Here is a 17,084-nt window from a genome sequence, read left to right as displayed (position 1 = left end):
CCAGCTCCTCAATGCATGTCCTGCATGGCTTTGAAACCTCAATGGCATGAACTGTTTTCCTTCTTTGCTTCCTTTTATTGATGTGAAACAAATGTTTCCACTGTTGGCAGCATCAGTGATGAAGGCTTCAGTAGCTCCAGCACTGAAGATGTACCCGACCCAAACTCAAGCACGTTGCCTTCCAAGGGGACAGGACAGTGCAGTATCATACAAGAAGATGGAAGAGATACAGGCTCTGACGCCTTACAACAAGCTGCAGAAGCAAGGGAGAGATGTCTGCCTATCCCAGTGCCTGCAGAGGGCTGTTTGGAGGATGTCACAGCAGGCCTTGCAAGCAGCAGTGATGTATTGCCAACCTCAAACTGCAATGAAACAATGAATGACAAAGAGGAGAGAACAGCACATGATGTTTCTGAAGACAGAGGGCCCGAATGTGACCCTGATGCACCTGCTGCTCTGAGAACTGGTGGGAATGATCCTGGGAAGCCCAGCTCTCCTGCAGAGCCTACAGAGGCACATTTGAGGGAGTTGAGGACCCTGTGGCAGAGTGAGCAGCTGGGGGGCAGGGGGCAGCTGCAGGTCAGCATGTCCTCCCAGGATGCAGGAGCAGGGGATTATTTTCCTGCCCAGAAGGCTGAACAGGAGCTGGGATTTTGGGAAGTAGGTCAGGCACAAGCTGTAGTGCAGCAAGGTAGACTAAACACAGATGGTGAAGAGCGTCTACTAATGAGAAAGGAAACCTTAATCCCAAATTACCCAGCAACAGGAGCAGTCGTAAATGCTGAGAGTTCCATAGAGAGATCTGAGACCAGGGAGGTCTACAGCCTGCAGGTGGGGGCTGCAACAACAGGGAATGAGGTAACCCCAACCCAAAGACAAAGAGCATCACCAGCAGCCTGCCCTTTAGTAGTGCCAGAGCTGCCTTTTGACTCCCCAGATCTTCTCCCGGTACCAAAGCTGCAAGAACCTTTCAGGGAATGTATGCCTGCGAACAACTACCAGGATCCAATGAGAAGTGAAGTGGTGGGAACAGCCTCTGAGAAAGATGATCCTGTTTCTCAAAGAGAGCTTCCAAAGGAGGATGAGCTTGTTAGTGCTGAGCCTTTGTCATTTAAACAAGGGGAGGAGCAAAAATCAGCTGTCACAACTGAAAGCCAAAAAGATGAAGCCAGTAGCAATGAAATCAGAAAAGCTGATGTGTCTGGAGAGAGGCCTGTGCTTTCTGAAACAGAGAGTGTTACCAGTCCCACTGAGGACAATTCCCTCGTAGATAACAGATTACTGCTGGAAGAATATGTATTAAGTGGTTCTCTGAGCAGATCTACAGAACTTAATCAAAAGGGAGCTGAATCAGTGAACCTCACAGAAGAGCAAAACAGAACACAAGCAGAGGAGGCACGAGCAGACAGTGGGTTACCTGCGGGGTCAGATGTGGCAGAAAGACAACTGCTGAGCTCCCTTGGCATCCGCAACGAGGATGCAAAAGAAATCCACCTGGGACAAAGCCCTGAAGCACCTGGTCCTTGCACCAAGGCTCCAGCAGGTGAGCTGGAGGAAGGAGCTGTGGGAAAGCTCCTAAATGCAGGGGGTGAATTGGAATTCCCTGAAGACCACTCACAGTCCCTTGGCTGTAGAGCTGAACAGCAGCTGGGTGGAGGGAAAGCAGCCACCCCAAGTGCCTTGGAGAGCAGGGGCAGTTCTGTGCTGTGCCAGAGGGCACAGTGCCTGCTGGGCTCTGCTTGCTGCCATGCTAAGGACACAACTCCAGGGCAGCCAGGAGGTCATGGGGCTGAGGAGGTTTGTTCAGCTGGTGCACACAGTTCACTGCTCCTCCACCCTGAGAACAATGGTATTATGCTGAGTGGGCAGGGTGAAGCCTGGGAAAAGGCTCTTGCTGGAGAAGCTACGTTAGGGATTGACTGCCAAACAGGCAGTCAAGGAGAGCTGGAGAGCAGCAATGAGGCTGGAGGAAGCATGGAAACATCCGCATCAAACCCTGAACTTCAAGGCTTAAATGAGATGGCAGAGATGGGAAGCAGTGCTGTGGGATACACTGAGGAGCAATTGGCTGCTGCTGGGCATGGTGAGGAGTGTGGAGAGATGCAGCATGGCTCTGAGGGGAGCACAGAGCTGGCACCAGGCACCGAGTGCCAAGATGCTGTGCTGACACCAGCTTGGCAGGAGCAAATGGCTGCGGAAAGTCACTGCAATGCACAAATGGCCACTGCAGAAACTTTGCCAGCTGAAGTTGGTACAGCAGAGCCTGTTCCCTGTCTGGCTCGCGTGGAAGGAGGGAGTGACAGCAGTGAGGGGAGCAAGCACCCTTCTCAGAGTGACAAGCAGAGCTCTTTGGAGTGCGATTTGGAAGACCGATCTGAGCGTGATGAGCACAGCCCTTCAGAGACCCTGCAGAGCAGTTCTGGAGACCCTCAAGCAAATGCAGATGTTCTGGCTGCTCTTCCCCAAGTGGAACAGATAGAGAAATTGCTGACTTCAAACACGGAACTTGAACACCAGGTACATCAAAGTGCACTGATGACTACCCCGAGAGTGGATGACCAGGAGCACAAAGATGGGCCTCTAAACCTTGAGCAGCTTTCAGAACTGATGGATCCCAGCAATGCATCAGAAATGCCTCCACACATGAATAAAGGAGCTCTGTTGGGTCCTGCAGCGTTCTACTGTGGCTCCAGCACAGCAGGAGGAGGGGAGGAGGATAAGAGTAGTGCTGAGATGTTGGAGGGTGCGTGCAGCAGCAAACACCTGCAAAACACTTCTGGTGTGACAGTGCTTAATTTGCAAAATTGCACTGAGCAAAACAAAACTGATCTCGCGGCAGAAGAAAGCTGCTGCAGTAAGCAGAACTCCAACAAGCCCAAGCAGGACAATAATTCTTTGATCTCAGCTAGTCAGCATGAGGAAGCATGTCAGAGTGATACGATTTCTAAAGAATCTGACAAGAATGAAGGGCCAGTCAGCGTCTGCAGGATGAAAGGCAGTGCTGGGGAGAACCACTCTGCTGCTGTAGATGCTCTTCCAGGAATGCAGAATTCAGCAAGTGCCACTAACGTACAGCAGGCTTTGCCCAGTAATCCTGAAATAGCTTCTACTTCTGATAGTGCTGGGAGAAGTGATCCTCAAAGGGCCAGCTCAGGAATTCAAGGGGAAACGTGGTTGGCAAAGAGCTCAGAAGAGATGGAGGGTGTGAGTGCTGCTGGGGACCTCCCCCAAAGGGGTGGGATTACGGAGGTGAGTGTGGAGGATGATGCTGGTGTTGAAGAAATGAGCAAGGTGGAAAGTGCCAGAGGTTTGGGGGCAAAAGGGTGTCCTTCACTGCCCCAGGCACATGGTGAGGTGATTCCTGCTGATAAGTCCCATAAATCCAGCTGCATGCAACAGGCATCAGGGGAGCCTGGTTTGTGTCAAGCCAATTTTACAGCCCCCTCTGCACTGACCTCTGCATTCCATCACCTCACCCAGCAAGCTGGAAGCAATGCAGACAGTGGTACTGAAGGGGAATCATTAAATAAGTTGGAAGCAATAGAGTTCCAGAACACACAAAGTAATACTCATGGGCAGATTGCTTCAGATCTTCAGGTGTCCTTGCAATCACCTGGAGTAGGCACAGGGAAAGCAGCAAAGGCAGAAAACAGCTCTGCAGGGGGCTTGGGTGGGGATGGAGGAGGGGTTCGAGAGCAGGGAGTTCAAGGGGATGGAGGCACACAGTCTTTAAATGTGGGGCAGAGTGTTGGAAACTTATCACAGTTTAATTCTGAGAAGCTGAAGAAAGAGCTATCTGCAATTAAATCCAAAGAAACAAAAGGTGATGTAAACTTCAAAGAACAGCAGAATGACAGCTCGGCAGAGCTTCTGCTCTCAGCCCCTGCTCTGGAAGGGAAGCTGCTGAGCCTTTCATCTGCTGGTAAACAGGGAGGCTGTAATGAGGAAATTGCAACCCGTGTCTGCGCAGATGACAAGTACGGTGAGATCTTAGAGAAAGCTGGGAATGCAGAGCTAGGGGAAGGGGTTTTAAAGGAGAATAAGAACAGAAGGAGGGCAGAGAGCGGTGCTGGCAAGCAGCCTGCGGAGAGCCTTGCAAAGGAGCATGAGGCTGTGCCGTGCCTCTCGCTGGGCTCCAGCCTGCCGGACTTCAGGGAGCACATCAGCCAGATATTCAGGCAAACGGTCTGCAGCACACTGAGCTCCGAGTTACCCCAGCTGCCAGCAGGAAGCCATGCAAGCTGCATGCAGAGCCCGGCGACTGAGGGCACGGTGCAACCATGTGGCACTGGGAACTTCTTGGGGTCTGTCGAGGTGGGCAAGGTATCCAAGAGCCCCTTGCAGGCAGAAGGACCAGAGCTGCTTTTAGCTCTGTGCACGGCTCCTGGATCTCTGCAGCAGGACACAGTGGCAGGGCTGCAAGCAGAAGAAAGCAGGCAGCCTGGTCTGGGCAGGGTTCCCTGCTTGGAGGGCTCTGCACATGCTGCATGCACGCTGGAGAACCTGCAAAAGGCAAACGCTGAGTATCCAAAGAGCAGTGGGATGGAAGGAGAGGCAGGGCTGTGTGCTGGTGGTGTGGAGCCTGCGTCGCTAATGGGCTTAGAGGAGAAGCATGAACTGGTTGCATCTGATGGGGAAGCAGCAGAGAAATTCCATTTGGAGGAGAAGAAACAGCCCGGCACAGCCAGCATCCCGACAGCAGAGGACTCAGAGGATGCTGCTCCAACAGACAGCTCAATGACAGAGCGCAGCACAGAGCCACTTGAGGAGAGTGAGAGCTGTCACAGTGAGCAGTGCCCAGGTCCTGAGCCAAGAGAAGAGGAGAATGGGTGCAGTGATCTGGACACTGCCATGAGTATCTCTGATGTGGTAACTTCAGCCCTTCTCCCAGGAGGGTCTTACAGCTGTGAAAAACTGCCAGACAATGTTAGTATGTCACCTGGAGAAATTCAGGAGTCGGGCACCCAGAGCAATTTTATGCATGACGCTGAAGCACAGAGTGACACACGGGTGATTCTGGATGATCCAGGAAACAGGGAATGCATGGGAACATCAGAAGGTCCACAAGAGGAGAGAGGAGCCGTGCGTGAGTTAATGGAAGCCAGCCAGGATAGCTGCGTGCACACCAACTCCCAGCTAGGATCCAGTGCTGCAATGGAAGGCAATGTACAAGAGAACAGTGACACAGTGCTGAGCTCAGTAGAGGCAGGCACCAGAAAACCTGGAGCCACTCCTGAGATGGGCACTGAAAAACCTGAGGACGTCCCTGAAACAGTCACTGAAAGACCTGGGGACAACTCCGAGGTGGGCACAGCAAGGATGCTGGTCACTGCTGAAAGTGGCTCAGCGTTAAGCAGCAGTACTGGGGAGCAGGAGGCAGAGCTGCTGGGAGACTGCTCCCCAACCACCGCCAGGATGGAGCAGGGAGAGTGCTCCCCATGTGCAGACTGTGCTGATGTTCATCTGAGAGGGACAGACCTGGGGCATGAAGGCTCGCTGCAGGACACCCAAAGGATGCTGTCCCCGCTTGCGTTCCTGGAGCCTGAGACGCTCGACCTCACCATGCTTCAAGACACGGCTGTGGCAGGGCTGCCCACTGGCAGGTATTGTATTTTAAATTGCTGTGTGACACGGGTGTCAGGTGCCTGGTACTCAATAGATGAATATCAGAGGTGGGCTTGCACTGTCCAGGTGGGCAGGGCACTCACTGAGCTCTGAGATTCCATCTGAATCCCTCTAAACAGGGACTCAGCAGAAGAAAACTGCAGTCATGCATTCGGTCTGGGTGTGATGGGTGTCCCGCAGCCTGAGGAGGGCTCTTCCCGTTGTCCCGCTGCTGCCCCTGTTCCCTGCCCTCATCTGCATGGATGTGTTTGTGCTTCCCAGCACTCACATCTCATAGCCTGAAGCCAGGCACCAAACAGCGCTTCCCAGCCTGAAGAGAGAATGCTTTTGCCTGAGTTTTGGTGACCCAGTTACATGAGACCTGCAGCACTTAAAACAAGCCTGAGTACAGCCCAATTACTCGCAGCTAGCTGTCAGGCCGCCCTCTCATCCTGCTGTATGCTGGAATTTCACTGACAGGGCCTTTGATCACTGCATTATTCAGGGTTTCTAATGACATGGAGTTGTTTCAGACATGAATTCTTAGTTGGGACTTGTGGAGTGCTGTGGAAATGTAACCACCACCAACCTACCACTTCTTGCCCAGAGAGGTGGTGGTGCCCATCCCTGTGGACACCCAGGATGAGGGAATGGGCAATGAGCAGCTGGTGGGGCTGTGGGTGTCCCTGTGCATTGAAGGGGAGTTGGACCAGATGGCCTTTAAAGGGCCTTTCTAACTCAAACAGTTCTAAAAAAACACAGCGAGGAGTTCCTCCTGTGAGCCAGGGATGCAGACTGAATAGGATTTGGGTTTACAAGCAAAAGGTGCTGTAAAAGAATGTCATCAGTGCTGGAAGTCTGATCTATGCGACTTTGTCTTTAGGCTTTGCCTGTAAAGTGACAATGAAATTAGAGCAGGGTATTTCTCTCTGGTTTCTTTCCTCTCTTTGCATTTCCCTTTATGTGATGGAAGGCTTCCCAGCCCCATAGTGTTGATGTTACCCAACTGCTTGCTGGCACAGCCGGGTTCAGGAGCCTTCCAGGGCTGATACATGCATGTGCCTAAGCATGTGCCTTCCACCAGGGTGGGTGCCATTCTTTAAACAAATACCTGTGGCAGGCAGGGTGGGGCTCTGGAAACAGCTGCTGGCAATTCATGGAGTGGTTGCTTCATACTTGTGTAAGCTCCAGGAATGCATCATCACCTGTTCCTGCAGCGGGAGGCTCGGTGCCAGCAGCAGCTGCTGCTCTGGGGCTGCTGCTGTGAGTGGGGCCACGTGAAACACAGGGCATGCTGCAGTTCCTGGGGCTTGGGCACTGGGGACTCACAGGTAGAGGGGAAGCTTTGCTCCTGATCAGGCTTGGCTCTTACAGGAATGTTTATTTACAGTAATGCAGGTGAGAAGCAGAATGCGTTGGTTCAGCTGAGCTCGGTATGCTGACTGCTTTGCTTTCACTCTGAGCTCAAAGTTGGTTTTGAAGAGCTGAAATTAAATCATGCTCTCCAGGCACAATGCTTTTAGACTCAGAGTTTCCAGTTGTTTATTGCCCTCTAATCGTTGATGGGGGTAGACTACTGTAGTCATGCAAAAAAGGAGCGTGTTGCTAGGAGCTGAATGCAGGGATTTGGGCCTGATGAAAGAAGTCCATGGAGAAAGAACACTTCCATCCCACTCAAAAAAACAAATTCAGTTTGAAGACTAAGAATAAAATCTTCTCTGACAGAGTGGTGATGCAGTGGCACAGCTGCCCGGGGAGTGTTGGGGTCACTGTCCCTGGAGGTGTTCCAGAGCTGTGGAAATGTGGCACTGAGGGTTGTGGGGATGGGTCAGTATTGGACTTGGGGATCCTAGAGGTCTTTTCCAACCTTAATGATTCTATGATTCTATTAAACAGAATAGTACGAAGTGCATCACATTTAGGAGAAGGAAACATTATATTCTGAATTACTTTAGGTCTGCTTCTCCCACCTCTTCTGCTTCTGTGCAGCATGGAGCTGCAGGGCTGCACCCTTACAAGACCCCTCATGTTGAAATCGTGCTGAGCTGCAGAGCTGTGCTCTGACTCTTTGATCCTCGTTAGGATTTCTTCCTGTAGGAAAAAGGAATTACTTCTGCTGGCCGTGGCTCTGGGCAGTGTTCTCTCATGAGGATCAGCCCAAAGTGTTCTTGCCCCACCTGCTGAAGCAGTGGGGCAATGGTGAGCAAATAAGAAGCAATAGTATGACACCATTCCTTTCAAATCTTCAGCAAAAAGGAAAATGATTTGTAGAAAGAGGCTGTGACAGGAGCCTTGGCCACACTTTCCTTTGGAAGGTCCCTTACTGCTGTTCCCCTTCCTTGTCCGAGTCGTTCTTGGGAAAGAACAAGACCTGTTTGTTTAATGTCTGCTCCATGTACTGCTTCATTCCTTTATGAGGAAAGAAAAGAGGTCTGCCTGTGTCCAGAGAGCCATTATACTTTGTGCCACTAACATGCATCTGCTTGCATTGTATGGGGTATGGCAGATGCTGAGCAGAGCATGAATCCAACCAGTAAACAATAGCAGAATCTTGGAGGTGTTTAGAGATGGTGTGCTGTTTCCTGATGACTTTCTGTAATTCTGCCAGCTGGTACATGCAAAGTGGAAACAGTGCTGAGGGAGTTCTTTGCAGCACTTCTTACTGCAGCAGTCCACGGAGGGTTCTGCTGTGTTGGCTGACTTCTCTAAGCAGAATTCTCATGTGGAAGGTGCATTACAGCAATTGGCATCAGTGAAGCAGACTGGAAAAATGTTCTGCGTTCTATGCGTGCATCAGATAAGATCTCTAAAGTTGGTCCAGACTTTTGGATTGTCTGTGTGCTTTGTTCTTGCCATCAAAAACTGGTGAGTTCAATAGGTACGAAAGGAATGTGAGCTCCTTAGTAAACACTGACTTGGTCATTTTTGTCTGCATAACAAATATAGCATTAAATATTTTAACAGCCTTGCTGGATGAGGGAAGAGGAATGTAGAACTGCTTTCCAGATCAATCAGCACTAATGCTTTGTGCCGTTAGCATCTGAACACAAGATTTTGGAGCTAAAAGGAAACTGTTCTCAAAACAATGATGGTGTATCCTTCTTCCTTTTCTTCCCTAATTTTTTTTTTTTTAGCTTCAAAATGGTCTTACCTGTGCAGCATCTCCAGATCACAAAACAAAGGGAAAAATAGCTGCAGACAACTTACAAATGAATAAAACGCGGTTAATGAGACCCTTCCTCTCTCTCTCCTGGCCTATTTGCATCAGAATTCTGTTTTCTTCCCACCTCGCTGTCGTTGTCATCCTCGGGAGTGGTGCACGCACAGAGCTCTGCCTGCAGCCCTCCGCTGGCCAGTGAGTTCTGTGGGCTTTCTGTCTGCATGCAGGTGGTAGGATGGAGCCTATGGTAGGTGATGTGGGGAACTGTCACCTAAAGGAAGAATAACATCATGGTAACTTCACTCTTACCCAATGGGCTTTCTGAGGAATCAAAGGGAGTTTTGCCGCCTACTCTAGCAGATGGTGCTGACCTCATGGAATGCCACTTTAGGCAATGGGAAAGGCAAAGTATTTATAAAATGTGATTTGACAGTGTGCCCAGTTGTACTCAGAGCACCTTCCAGTGGAAAAGGAGGACAGTGATACCCTGCTGTTGCGTTGGGGTTTAATTAGAGTGCATGCCTCTGCTAAACTGCAGCAGTAAACAATCTCTGGCTCTGCCAAACTGCAGACACTTGTTATTCTTCTGAAAACCTTCTGTAACACTGAGAACCTTTATCACACGTTTGTAAGGTGCATACTGACATGTGTGACAGATGAGCTGTCCTGTTCCAAACATTCTTCTGTGCTTCTTCAGAAGTGAAACGTATTCAATCAAACGCAGGCATTTGCCAAACAAATCCAACAAGGATGCGGTGATATTTTGCCCAAGGTCTGCACAGGCAGCTGTGTTCATGGTGTTCCTTTCTTGTCTTCTTTTTTCATGAAGTTAAAAATTGCTTTTGGATTACCGTTTTATTTTCTGTTTAAGCTTTCCCCAGATGTATTTTTCAACCCTGCTTCTTCCAAGCAAGCTATTTCCCCCAAATCATTTTTGTATCTCCTACGTATTTCCACGTTTTCTGTATTTCACCTCTTATCTTCTGGCTTCTTGCAAAATTGGGTGCCATGGAGCGAGTCCTACTGTCCCCGTTCCTAATAGAATATGCAAAGTAGGATTAGTTCCAGCTTTGAACCCTGCGGAGGGCAGCTCTGAAAACAGCAATTACAGACACAGGCATATTCTCCGTGACTTGGATGTGGCTTCCTTCCAGGTTTTCTGCATCTTGGCATGCTTGCACAGCTCTACTGCTTCCCAGCAAAGGCTCCACTGGAGCTGTCTGAAGAGACAGAACCCCAGTGCTTCTCATCCTGTATGTTTTTTTTCCTCCATCTTTTTTTTTTTTCTCCTTACTTGAACTCTGCACATCTTAAGATGTAAGTAGGTAAAAAGCTTTTTGAACAGCAGAAGGTCAAGTATACAAAGTGTTGAGACTCACATTTTCAGAATGAATGAGGTAAGCAGCCTTGTGCAGGCTGTGTTTCCAAATCTGAGTGGCCCCGACAGCCAGTTGTCTGCTGTCATGATGTAGCAAGGATAATACAGTCGGCTTTAGATGATTCCTGCTTTAATATCACCACACCTATATGTAGACTCAAGATGTAACATAGCAGTAAAACGGGTGAGGATTGATGAGAGGGGTGCGTGGAAAACATGACGTTTCTTGTGGGTCTGTTTGCTCTCTGCTCCTCTGCACACACCTCAACCACTATCCTACAGGTTAATTTTTAAACTAGAGTCTGCTTGACCTTTGGGACGCTCTCCTTGAATGACAGGAAATGTAGAAATTGTAATTGCTCCAATGAAAGGTTCATTGCTCCAGGTTCTGAGATGCTGGGTGTGTTGTCCTTAGTGGGTGACACATTGGATGCATTGTCCTGAGATTCTGGGTGGCACGTTGGGTGTGCTGCCCTGAAATGCTGGGTAGCACATGGCACAGAGGGCATGGTGTCCTTGGTGGATGGCACGTTGTCCTGGGCCAGCCCTGGTGCACTGTTTGGGTCTGTTTTTTGTGACTTGGCAGTGATGCTTCCATTTAAACCTTGTCCACTTGTTTCCTCCCCCCTCGGTGTATCCTTCCAGACAGCTGTGTGCAAAGAGGCAAAAGCTGCAGCCTGCCCTTAAAGCCACTAAATTTAGGGCCAAATCTCTGCTCCAGTGCAAGGAACTTGGCTCCAAGCCTCTGCCTCAGCTGGTGTGCGGTCAGCTACCCAGACCCCCTACAAGCAGGGATCCTACTTTGCTGAGGTAACAGGGATGTTAGTTGTTCCGGCTTATAAACCTGAAATGAGGGAAATAGGTGGGGATGCATTCAAGCAGGATTTAAGCAATCTGCTGGCCCATGCTTGCTGCTGTTTTCCAACCTCAAACCCGGCCTCTTGGCCTCTCTGTGTAAATGATGCTCCAACAAACAGAGCGCTTGCTTCACGAGACTGAAACCCATCAGGCTGCTTTTTCTTTTATTCTTTCAGCATGTTGTTTCACCAGCCAGAGGAGCTATGAAAAAACACAAGCAGTGTAATCAATACGGCGTTTTTTAAAGGCACTCAAGGGCTTATGTAAAATCTTTGGAATTTGTTAGCACGATAACATTGTTAGGCTCTCTTAGCTGATAGAAATATCAAAGCCAGCTAAGAATAACTGCAGCAGGCAGAGAGACTGGATCCATTCTCTGGAATGAGAACAAAAAATACGTGAGCCATTTCTGTTTCTAACAACTAAGGAAAACAATAAGTGAAAAACTTAAACCCCCTCCTCCCCTCCTTGACAATGCCATTAAATGAGTCAAAATACAGAGTCTGCTTCTGCTCCATATTTGAAAACGTCTGAGATTTTTTTGACTGCTGTGATGGGATGCAGTGAGAGAAGTTGTGATGCTTTGAGGAATTTTTAAGGAATCAGTTTAATTTCAAAATTTCCAGCATGTCAGTTTCCTGTCACTACAGTCTTCCAAAATGTAATTATTTAAGATTTGACTTTCTGTTTTGTTCAAAGCAGAGGCTTAAGGTGAATGTCTGGACTCTGAAGGGACGGCCAACTCAAAGCCTTGCCAATAATAACTGCTGGCAGTTGCACAGCCTCATTTTCAACCACCACAAATGATGGTGTGGGCAATTTGTACGTGGAAAGCAGTGGAAATATAAATATCAGGTGTTTGTAACAGAAGTGGCTTGGATATCTAAGCCAAGCTGGGCTACAACTAATTGATGCTGTGGTTTTGCAGAGTGCATGGCTATGAACTCCCGACCGGGAAGCACAGAAGAGAAACTCCTTTTTAATTTTAAACAAATTTAAGTGCATTTATATTGTTTCCTTTCATGCAAATGGCATTGAAATTGGGCACTAAGTTTTCACGAGGAGCAATTGAGAATTCTTCCCAATGCTTTTGCAGCCTCATTGCTCACAACAAGTGTATGCATCTTGGCCTCGCACCTCTTGTGTGTTTATCACAAATACTGCAGCTTCTGGCTTTTCTTGTTGACTTCTGATAACCTTAACTTGAGTTTAAAGAGGGGGGCAGAGTGGAGAGCAAAGCATCTTGTCGCTGTGCTTACTGGGAGAGACTTGTCAATCTGATGTTAGCTCATCCTGTCTGCGTTCTCAAAACTAGAAGGCAAGTTCACAAGGAAATATGCAGTTATTAAATTTATTTAGCGTAGCAGTCTTTTTTCAGGCCAATTTCATGGGAATTCATGGAGGTTGTGGGTTTTTTTTTTTTGTTTTTTTTTTTTGTTTGTTTGCTTGGGGTTTTGTTTTGTTTTTGAGTGCTTACTCACTTCCCCCCCCACCCCACAGTGCTTTGGTTTGGCAAAAATGATGGTTGATGGGAAAAACCCTCAGGTCGAATTCACAGGGGTGGAGCAGAGCAGGGCATGGCCCCCAGCTGTGTCCCCCCCCCCCTAGTGCTTCCCCAGGTGCTGGCTCACAGGCTGTAAGGGAAAGGGTTTGGGTACAGCCAGAAGTGGATGAATGAGCAGGGACAGCACGTTGTTTGAGTGGAAGGACTATTTCATTCCAAAAAAAAAGTGCTCAGTTTGGTTGTGTTAGCAGGAACTTAGCTGTTCTGTGTCTGCAGCTCTATGCCAGACTGAAGTGCTGCTCACCAAGCAAATGAAGGTTTGTTTTAATGACCTTTTCTCTCTGGGGTCTCCTTCCCCTGAAGGCTGCCATACCTGCAGAAGTATTTGCAGAATGGTTTCCAGATGACAACAGTGTTCGGTTCCCCCTCAAATGAGATGGCAGCTGGATGCCTGTACCTGTATCAGAAATCACAGCAACTTGTTTCCATTGCTGCTTTCCTGCAGCCTGGGAGGCAGAGAACTGCTCGCCCCAGAATTTAACTCTCAGCTTGAACCTAATCCTTGCTGTTGGAGTGGGTGCTCCTGGCTCCGGGAGCAATCCATAGCTCCTTGTTCCCTGTGTGGTATTATCACCCAATGCACCACAAGCAATGGGGGCATTCTGCAGGTTTATCTGTACTCTCACCCAGTTCAGTATCAGCTTTGGTCTCTGTAGTTAACTGGGCACAGTGAGTTTCTTCCACAGGCGGGAGCTGTTCAGAGCTGTAGGGGAGCCCATCTGGGGACAACCCACATCATCTGCTGCCAGCACAGGTGGAAGGAGTGTGAAAGTTTTTGCCTTTTTCTACCTGAGGCTCAGCTCTGCATTCATGCTCTTAGGGGCCCAATGCTGTCATTACCGTACCCCCCATTAGCAGGAGCAGCACAGGCCTTTGAGATCTGCCCTGAGCTCTGCAGAGGAAGAGATGCTGGATTTATCACCCACCAGAATTCAGTCTCTGTGGCTCCAGCATTAGATCTAGTCTGGTAAGTATGAACCTATCAGCTGGCTTGCTGTGGGATGACAGATATTATAGACATGCAGTCTGTAGTTATTGTATGACGGGTCATAAGCATGATAATGATCTCCCTGGGTAGACGTGAAATTAATTCCCTGGGTGTGAGTCCTTTGTGCATGCACCGGGGTTCCAGAGCAGCGCATCTCAATGCAAACCCTTAATTACAGATGAAGCTGGTCTTTTGTGCAGCCATAAACCCAGAGGAGACCAAAGAGATTCATAAGGGCATGCAGCTAATGAAGTCTGCTCCATTTTTGTCTAGGCAAAACGGTGCAGATTTAGGAGGTGGGATTTAGTAGGATCATAGAATGCATTGGGTTGAAAGGGACCTTAAAGATCATTTGGTTCCAACCCCCTGGAAGAACTGGAGGAGGAATAAAGTAGTTCCATTCAGGTTCCTACTTATAGTTCAACTGCTAGAAGTTGTTAAAGTTTCAGGATGCCCAAGAAAAGTTTAGTAAGTTGCCTTTAATTCACCACTTGAGCAGAAGGCTGGGAAAAGTTTGTAAAAGCTGCCCTTCGACTTGCTCTGAACTCCATCCATGAAGCGAGGGCTGCTCGGTTTTAAAACAAGGAAACACCCAACATCTTTGAGTCTTTGTGCGTTAGACACGTTGCAGCCCAACCTGCCCGCAGCTCTCCCCTTCCCCGGCCCGAGCTGCCGGAGCCTCCTGGGAGGAGCCAGGCCGGCCGGCCCCGCTGCCGCGGCGCTCGGCCCTTTGTGCTCCCGCAGCCCCGGGCGGAGGGGCCGCGGGGGCGATGCGGGGCCGCCTCCCGGCGCTGGGTTCGCTCTGCGGCTGCCCGGGGCCGGCAGTGAGCGCGGGGCGGCGCCGGGGGAGCCGGCGGGGAACCGGGCGGAGCGGAGCCGGGCCGCGGCCGTTCCCGCAGCTGGGGGTGACGGAGAACGGCGGAGGTGGTGCGGGAGTCCCGGCCGCGGTAAGCAGCCGCTTCGGGGGTGTTGGGGGGAGGCGTTTAGCGCGGCTTTTAAAGATTTAAATCTTTGAAAGATGAATCTCTAAGAGAATATTCGTTCCTCTGTTTTGCTGTTCTTCTGTCATCCTTTCGACAACTTTCTGAGAAGCGGAGAGTTCGCAGCGCTCTCTGGAGCCGCCGAAAGCCCCTCGCCCATGTGCGAGCCCCCGCTGTGCCCGGGGCGGCTCCGGAGCTGCGGGCGGCGGCGGGGGCCGCGGGTTCGAGTCCCGGCGGTGCGGCGGGTCGGGCGGCTGTCAGCTGTCACGGGAATGCGTGTTTCCGTCACGCGCGGGTTGGGGTTGTGCTTCTGAGAGTTGTAAAGGTTTGTGCGGCCCGTCTCTGAGCTGATGAGGGCAGTGCTGCAAGGCTTTTGGGGCTTTTCGAGTCTTTTAACCTAAAATATTTGTGGGTTTGGTGCAGTAACGTGCCAGGGTTTAATGTGATTGGAGTCTGCTAGAGTGCCTAGGAAAAAAAAATATATATATCATTTTCCGTGTAATGGTTATGACTAATTGTGCCAAGGAGGAAGACGGCTGCTTAGGTTACTGAAAACTTGTGAGCAAGGAGTGAGGGAAGAAGTCCAAGCCCTCAGGTAATGTGTGGCCAAACGTCACCCTGCCAAGATGATAACGTCACCCTGCCAAGATAACTCCATGTCCTGTCAGCATTTCCACCAGCGCTGCCAGAACAGCACAGCTTCCCAGAAGTGCTCCCCTCCTGTCCCAGCAGCCTGGCAGCACTGCCGCCCGCCCGGCAGGTACAGGAGTTCCCCTGGGGGCTGCTGAGCCTTGCAACGAGGTGAGGTACTGCCATAGGGAGCCCTTCTGAGAGGTACTGGTGCAGCTGGTTCCTGTTGCTCAGCCATGGTGAAGCCAGCTCCCAGCTGGGATGGGGACAGCTGAGCCACACCGTGCCGGAGGTGTTGGTGGGCATGCAGCATCTGGAGCCACTCTGCTCATTGCCTGGCCGGGAAGAACCACCTGTGGGTGGGAGACACTGCAGTAATTCCCCAGGAGCCAGTTCTCAGATCTCAATGATAGTAATGCCTTTTTTTTTTTTTCTTTTTCTTTCCCATAAGCATAGAAGTGCTGCTATGCACTGTACATCAAAACTGCTTGTTTAATCGCCCCATGGCACCTCATCTCCTGGTTATCTCACTGCACAGCACCTGGCAGAGGGGAACTCTACTTGAAATTCTACAGAGTTAGTGGAGGATGCTCTTCTGAAGAGTTTTATGACGTAGTTCCTGTTTCATAATGCGTAAGAAATCAGAGAGATTTTTCCAAAATAGTGGAAAGTATTAGTGGATCTTTGGGTTCACACGAGGCAGTGTATTTCCCTGTGCTTGAGCTACTGGCTGGGCCCTTTGATTAGCTGCTCTCACTAACCTGTGGCAGCCTGCAAAGCATCTGTGACCCTGCAGTCACTGCTGGTCATTGTGAAGCTGTTCTGGTGGTTGGACTTACCCTGTAAGTCTGGTTGTTCACTGACGTCATTAGGGATCACAGCTGGGCTTTACATTTCAGCTTTAGCATCGTACGTTTTTCCTAAAATCCAGATAATGTTGGAGCTTCCCTTATCTCAGAAGTACTGTTGGGGTGGAAAGAGCAATGGGTTGTTTGGATTTAATCCTGTGCTGGCGATCTGTGCAGTACTCCTAAGCTGTTTCCCATGCAAGGTTAGTTTCTCTTTTATATCAGCGAGGTTGATTTTTAATTTAAGAAGTAGCTTCTTACCTCCTAATCTGCTAAATCCATCAACAGGAGTCCCAGTAGTCAGGGATAGGCTTTCAGAGAATGTCAATGCTAAAGGTACATAGAGTTACTGTAGCACTTCCTTGGAGTTTCTCCATGTGAGATTCACTTCAGTGAGTGTGGTAATGTAGGAGAAAAACTGCAAAATGAAGTAAGGGAAGGTAAAAAATAATTAATAAATGGAAGAAGTTTGATAAGGTAGAATGTGTGCATGAGTTGAAACTGATGCAGATGCCGCTAGATTTCTTTTCCTGGGAAATTGCAGTCTAAGAGCATTTCAGAAATAGTAAACCTTCTCTTCATTTTTCTGCACAGTTAGGAGTTTTTTCTTATGCGTGTGTAAACTGAGGCTAAAAAACATTGTCAATGGGCCTGAGTGACTGTAAAGCCAAGTACAAACCCTGGAGGATTTTGTCTATTGGCCTTGTTCTATCCTGTGAGTAACTTGTTTCTTGAGGAAACTGAAATAGTGAGCCACGAGGACGATGAGAGCAGCCCTTCCTTTGGGTGCTTCATGCTCTTTTCCAGAGATTTCTGGAGTAAGAGCAGGACCTATAAATCTTCCTGTTATCTCATTAAAAGCAACCAAATGTCTGGGGCTGGGAGATAGAGGGGCTTGAAATGCTTATTGGTTTCCCTTGCAGTAAACTTGGAGCTGCCATTGTTGACTGTTCAAAGGGAGTCACATCCAGCTCTCCTGATTGGAAAAACATGGATGGGGAGAAAATGCCAAGACCTGCAACTGCCTTCTGTCTCCAGCACCACTGTCAAAAAGTTTTAAAGCTTCAGCTAAAG

At 49.4% G+C, this 17,084-nt stretch overlaps 1 protein-coding gene across 1 annotated transcript in view; it reads left to right on the top strand.

Moving 5' to 3' along the window:
- The window catches only part of TACC2 (transforming acidic coiled-coil containing protein 2), a 115,107-nt gene that overhangs the window by 30,327 nt on the left and 67,696 nt on the right, over positions 1-17,084 (top strand). The window contains exon 6 of the mRNA XM_052677138.1: positions 111-5,603. Coding sequence (XP_052533098.1) covers positions 111-5,603 — 5,493 coding nt within the window. The remainder of the gene's footprint in view (positions 1-110; positions 5,604-17,084) is intronic.

This window comes from Tympanuchus pallidicinctus, unplaced genomic scaffold (assembly GCF_026119805.1).
Source record: "Tympanuchus pallidicinctus isolate F22 unplaced genomic scaffold, pur_lepc_1.0 scaffold16, whole genome shotgun sequence".
Taxonomy (NCBI): Eukaryota; Metazoa; Chordata; class Aves; order Galliformes; family Phasianidae; genus Tympanuchus; species Tympanuchus pallidicinctus.
This window is presented reverse-complemented; position numbering and strand designations above follow the sequence as displayed.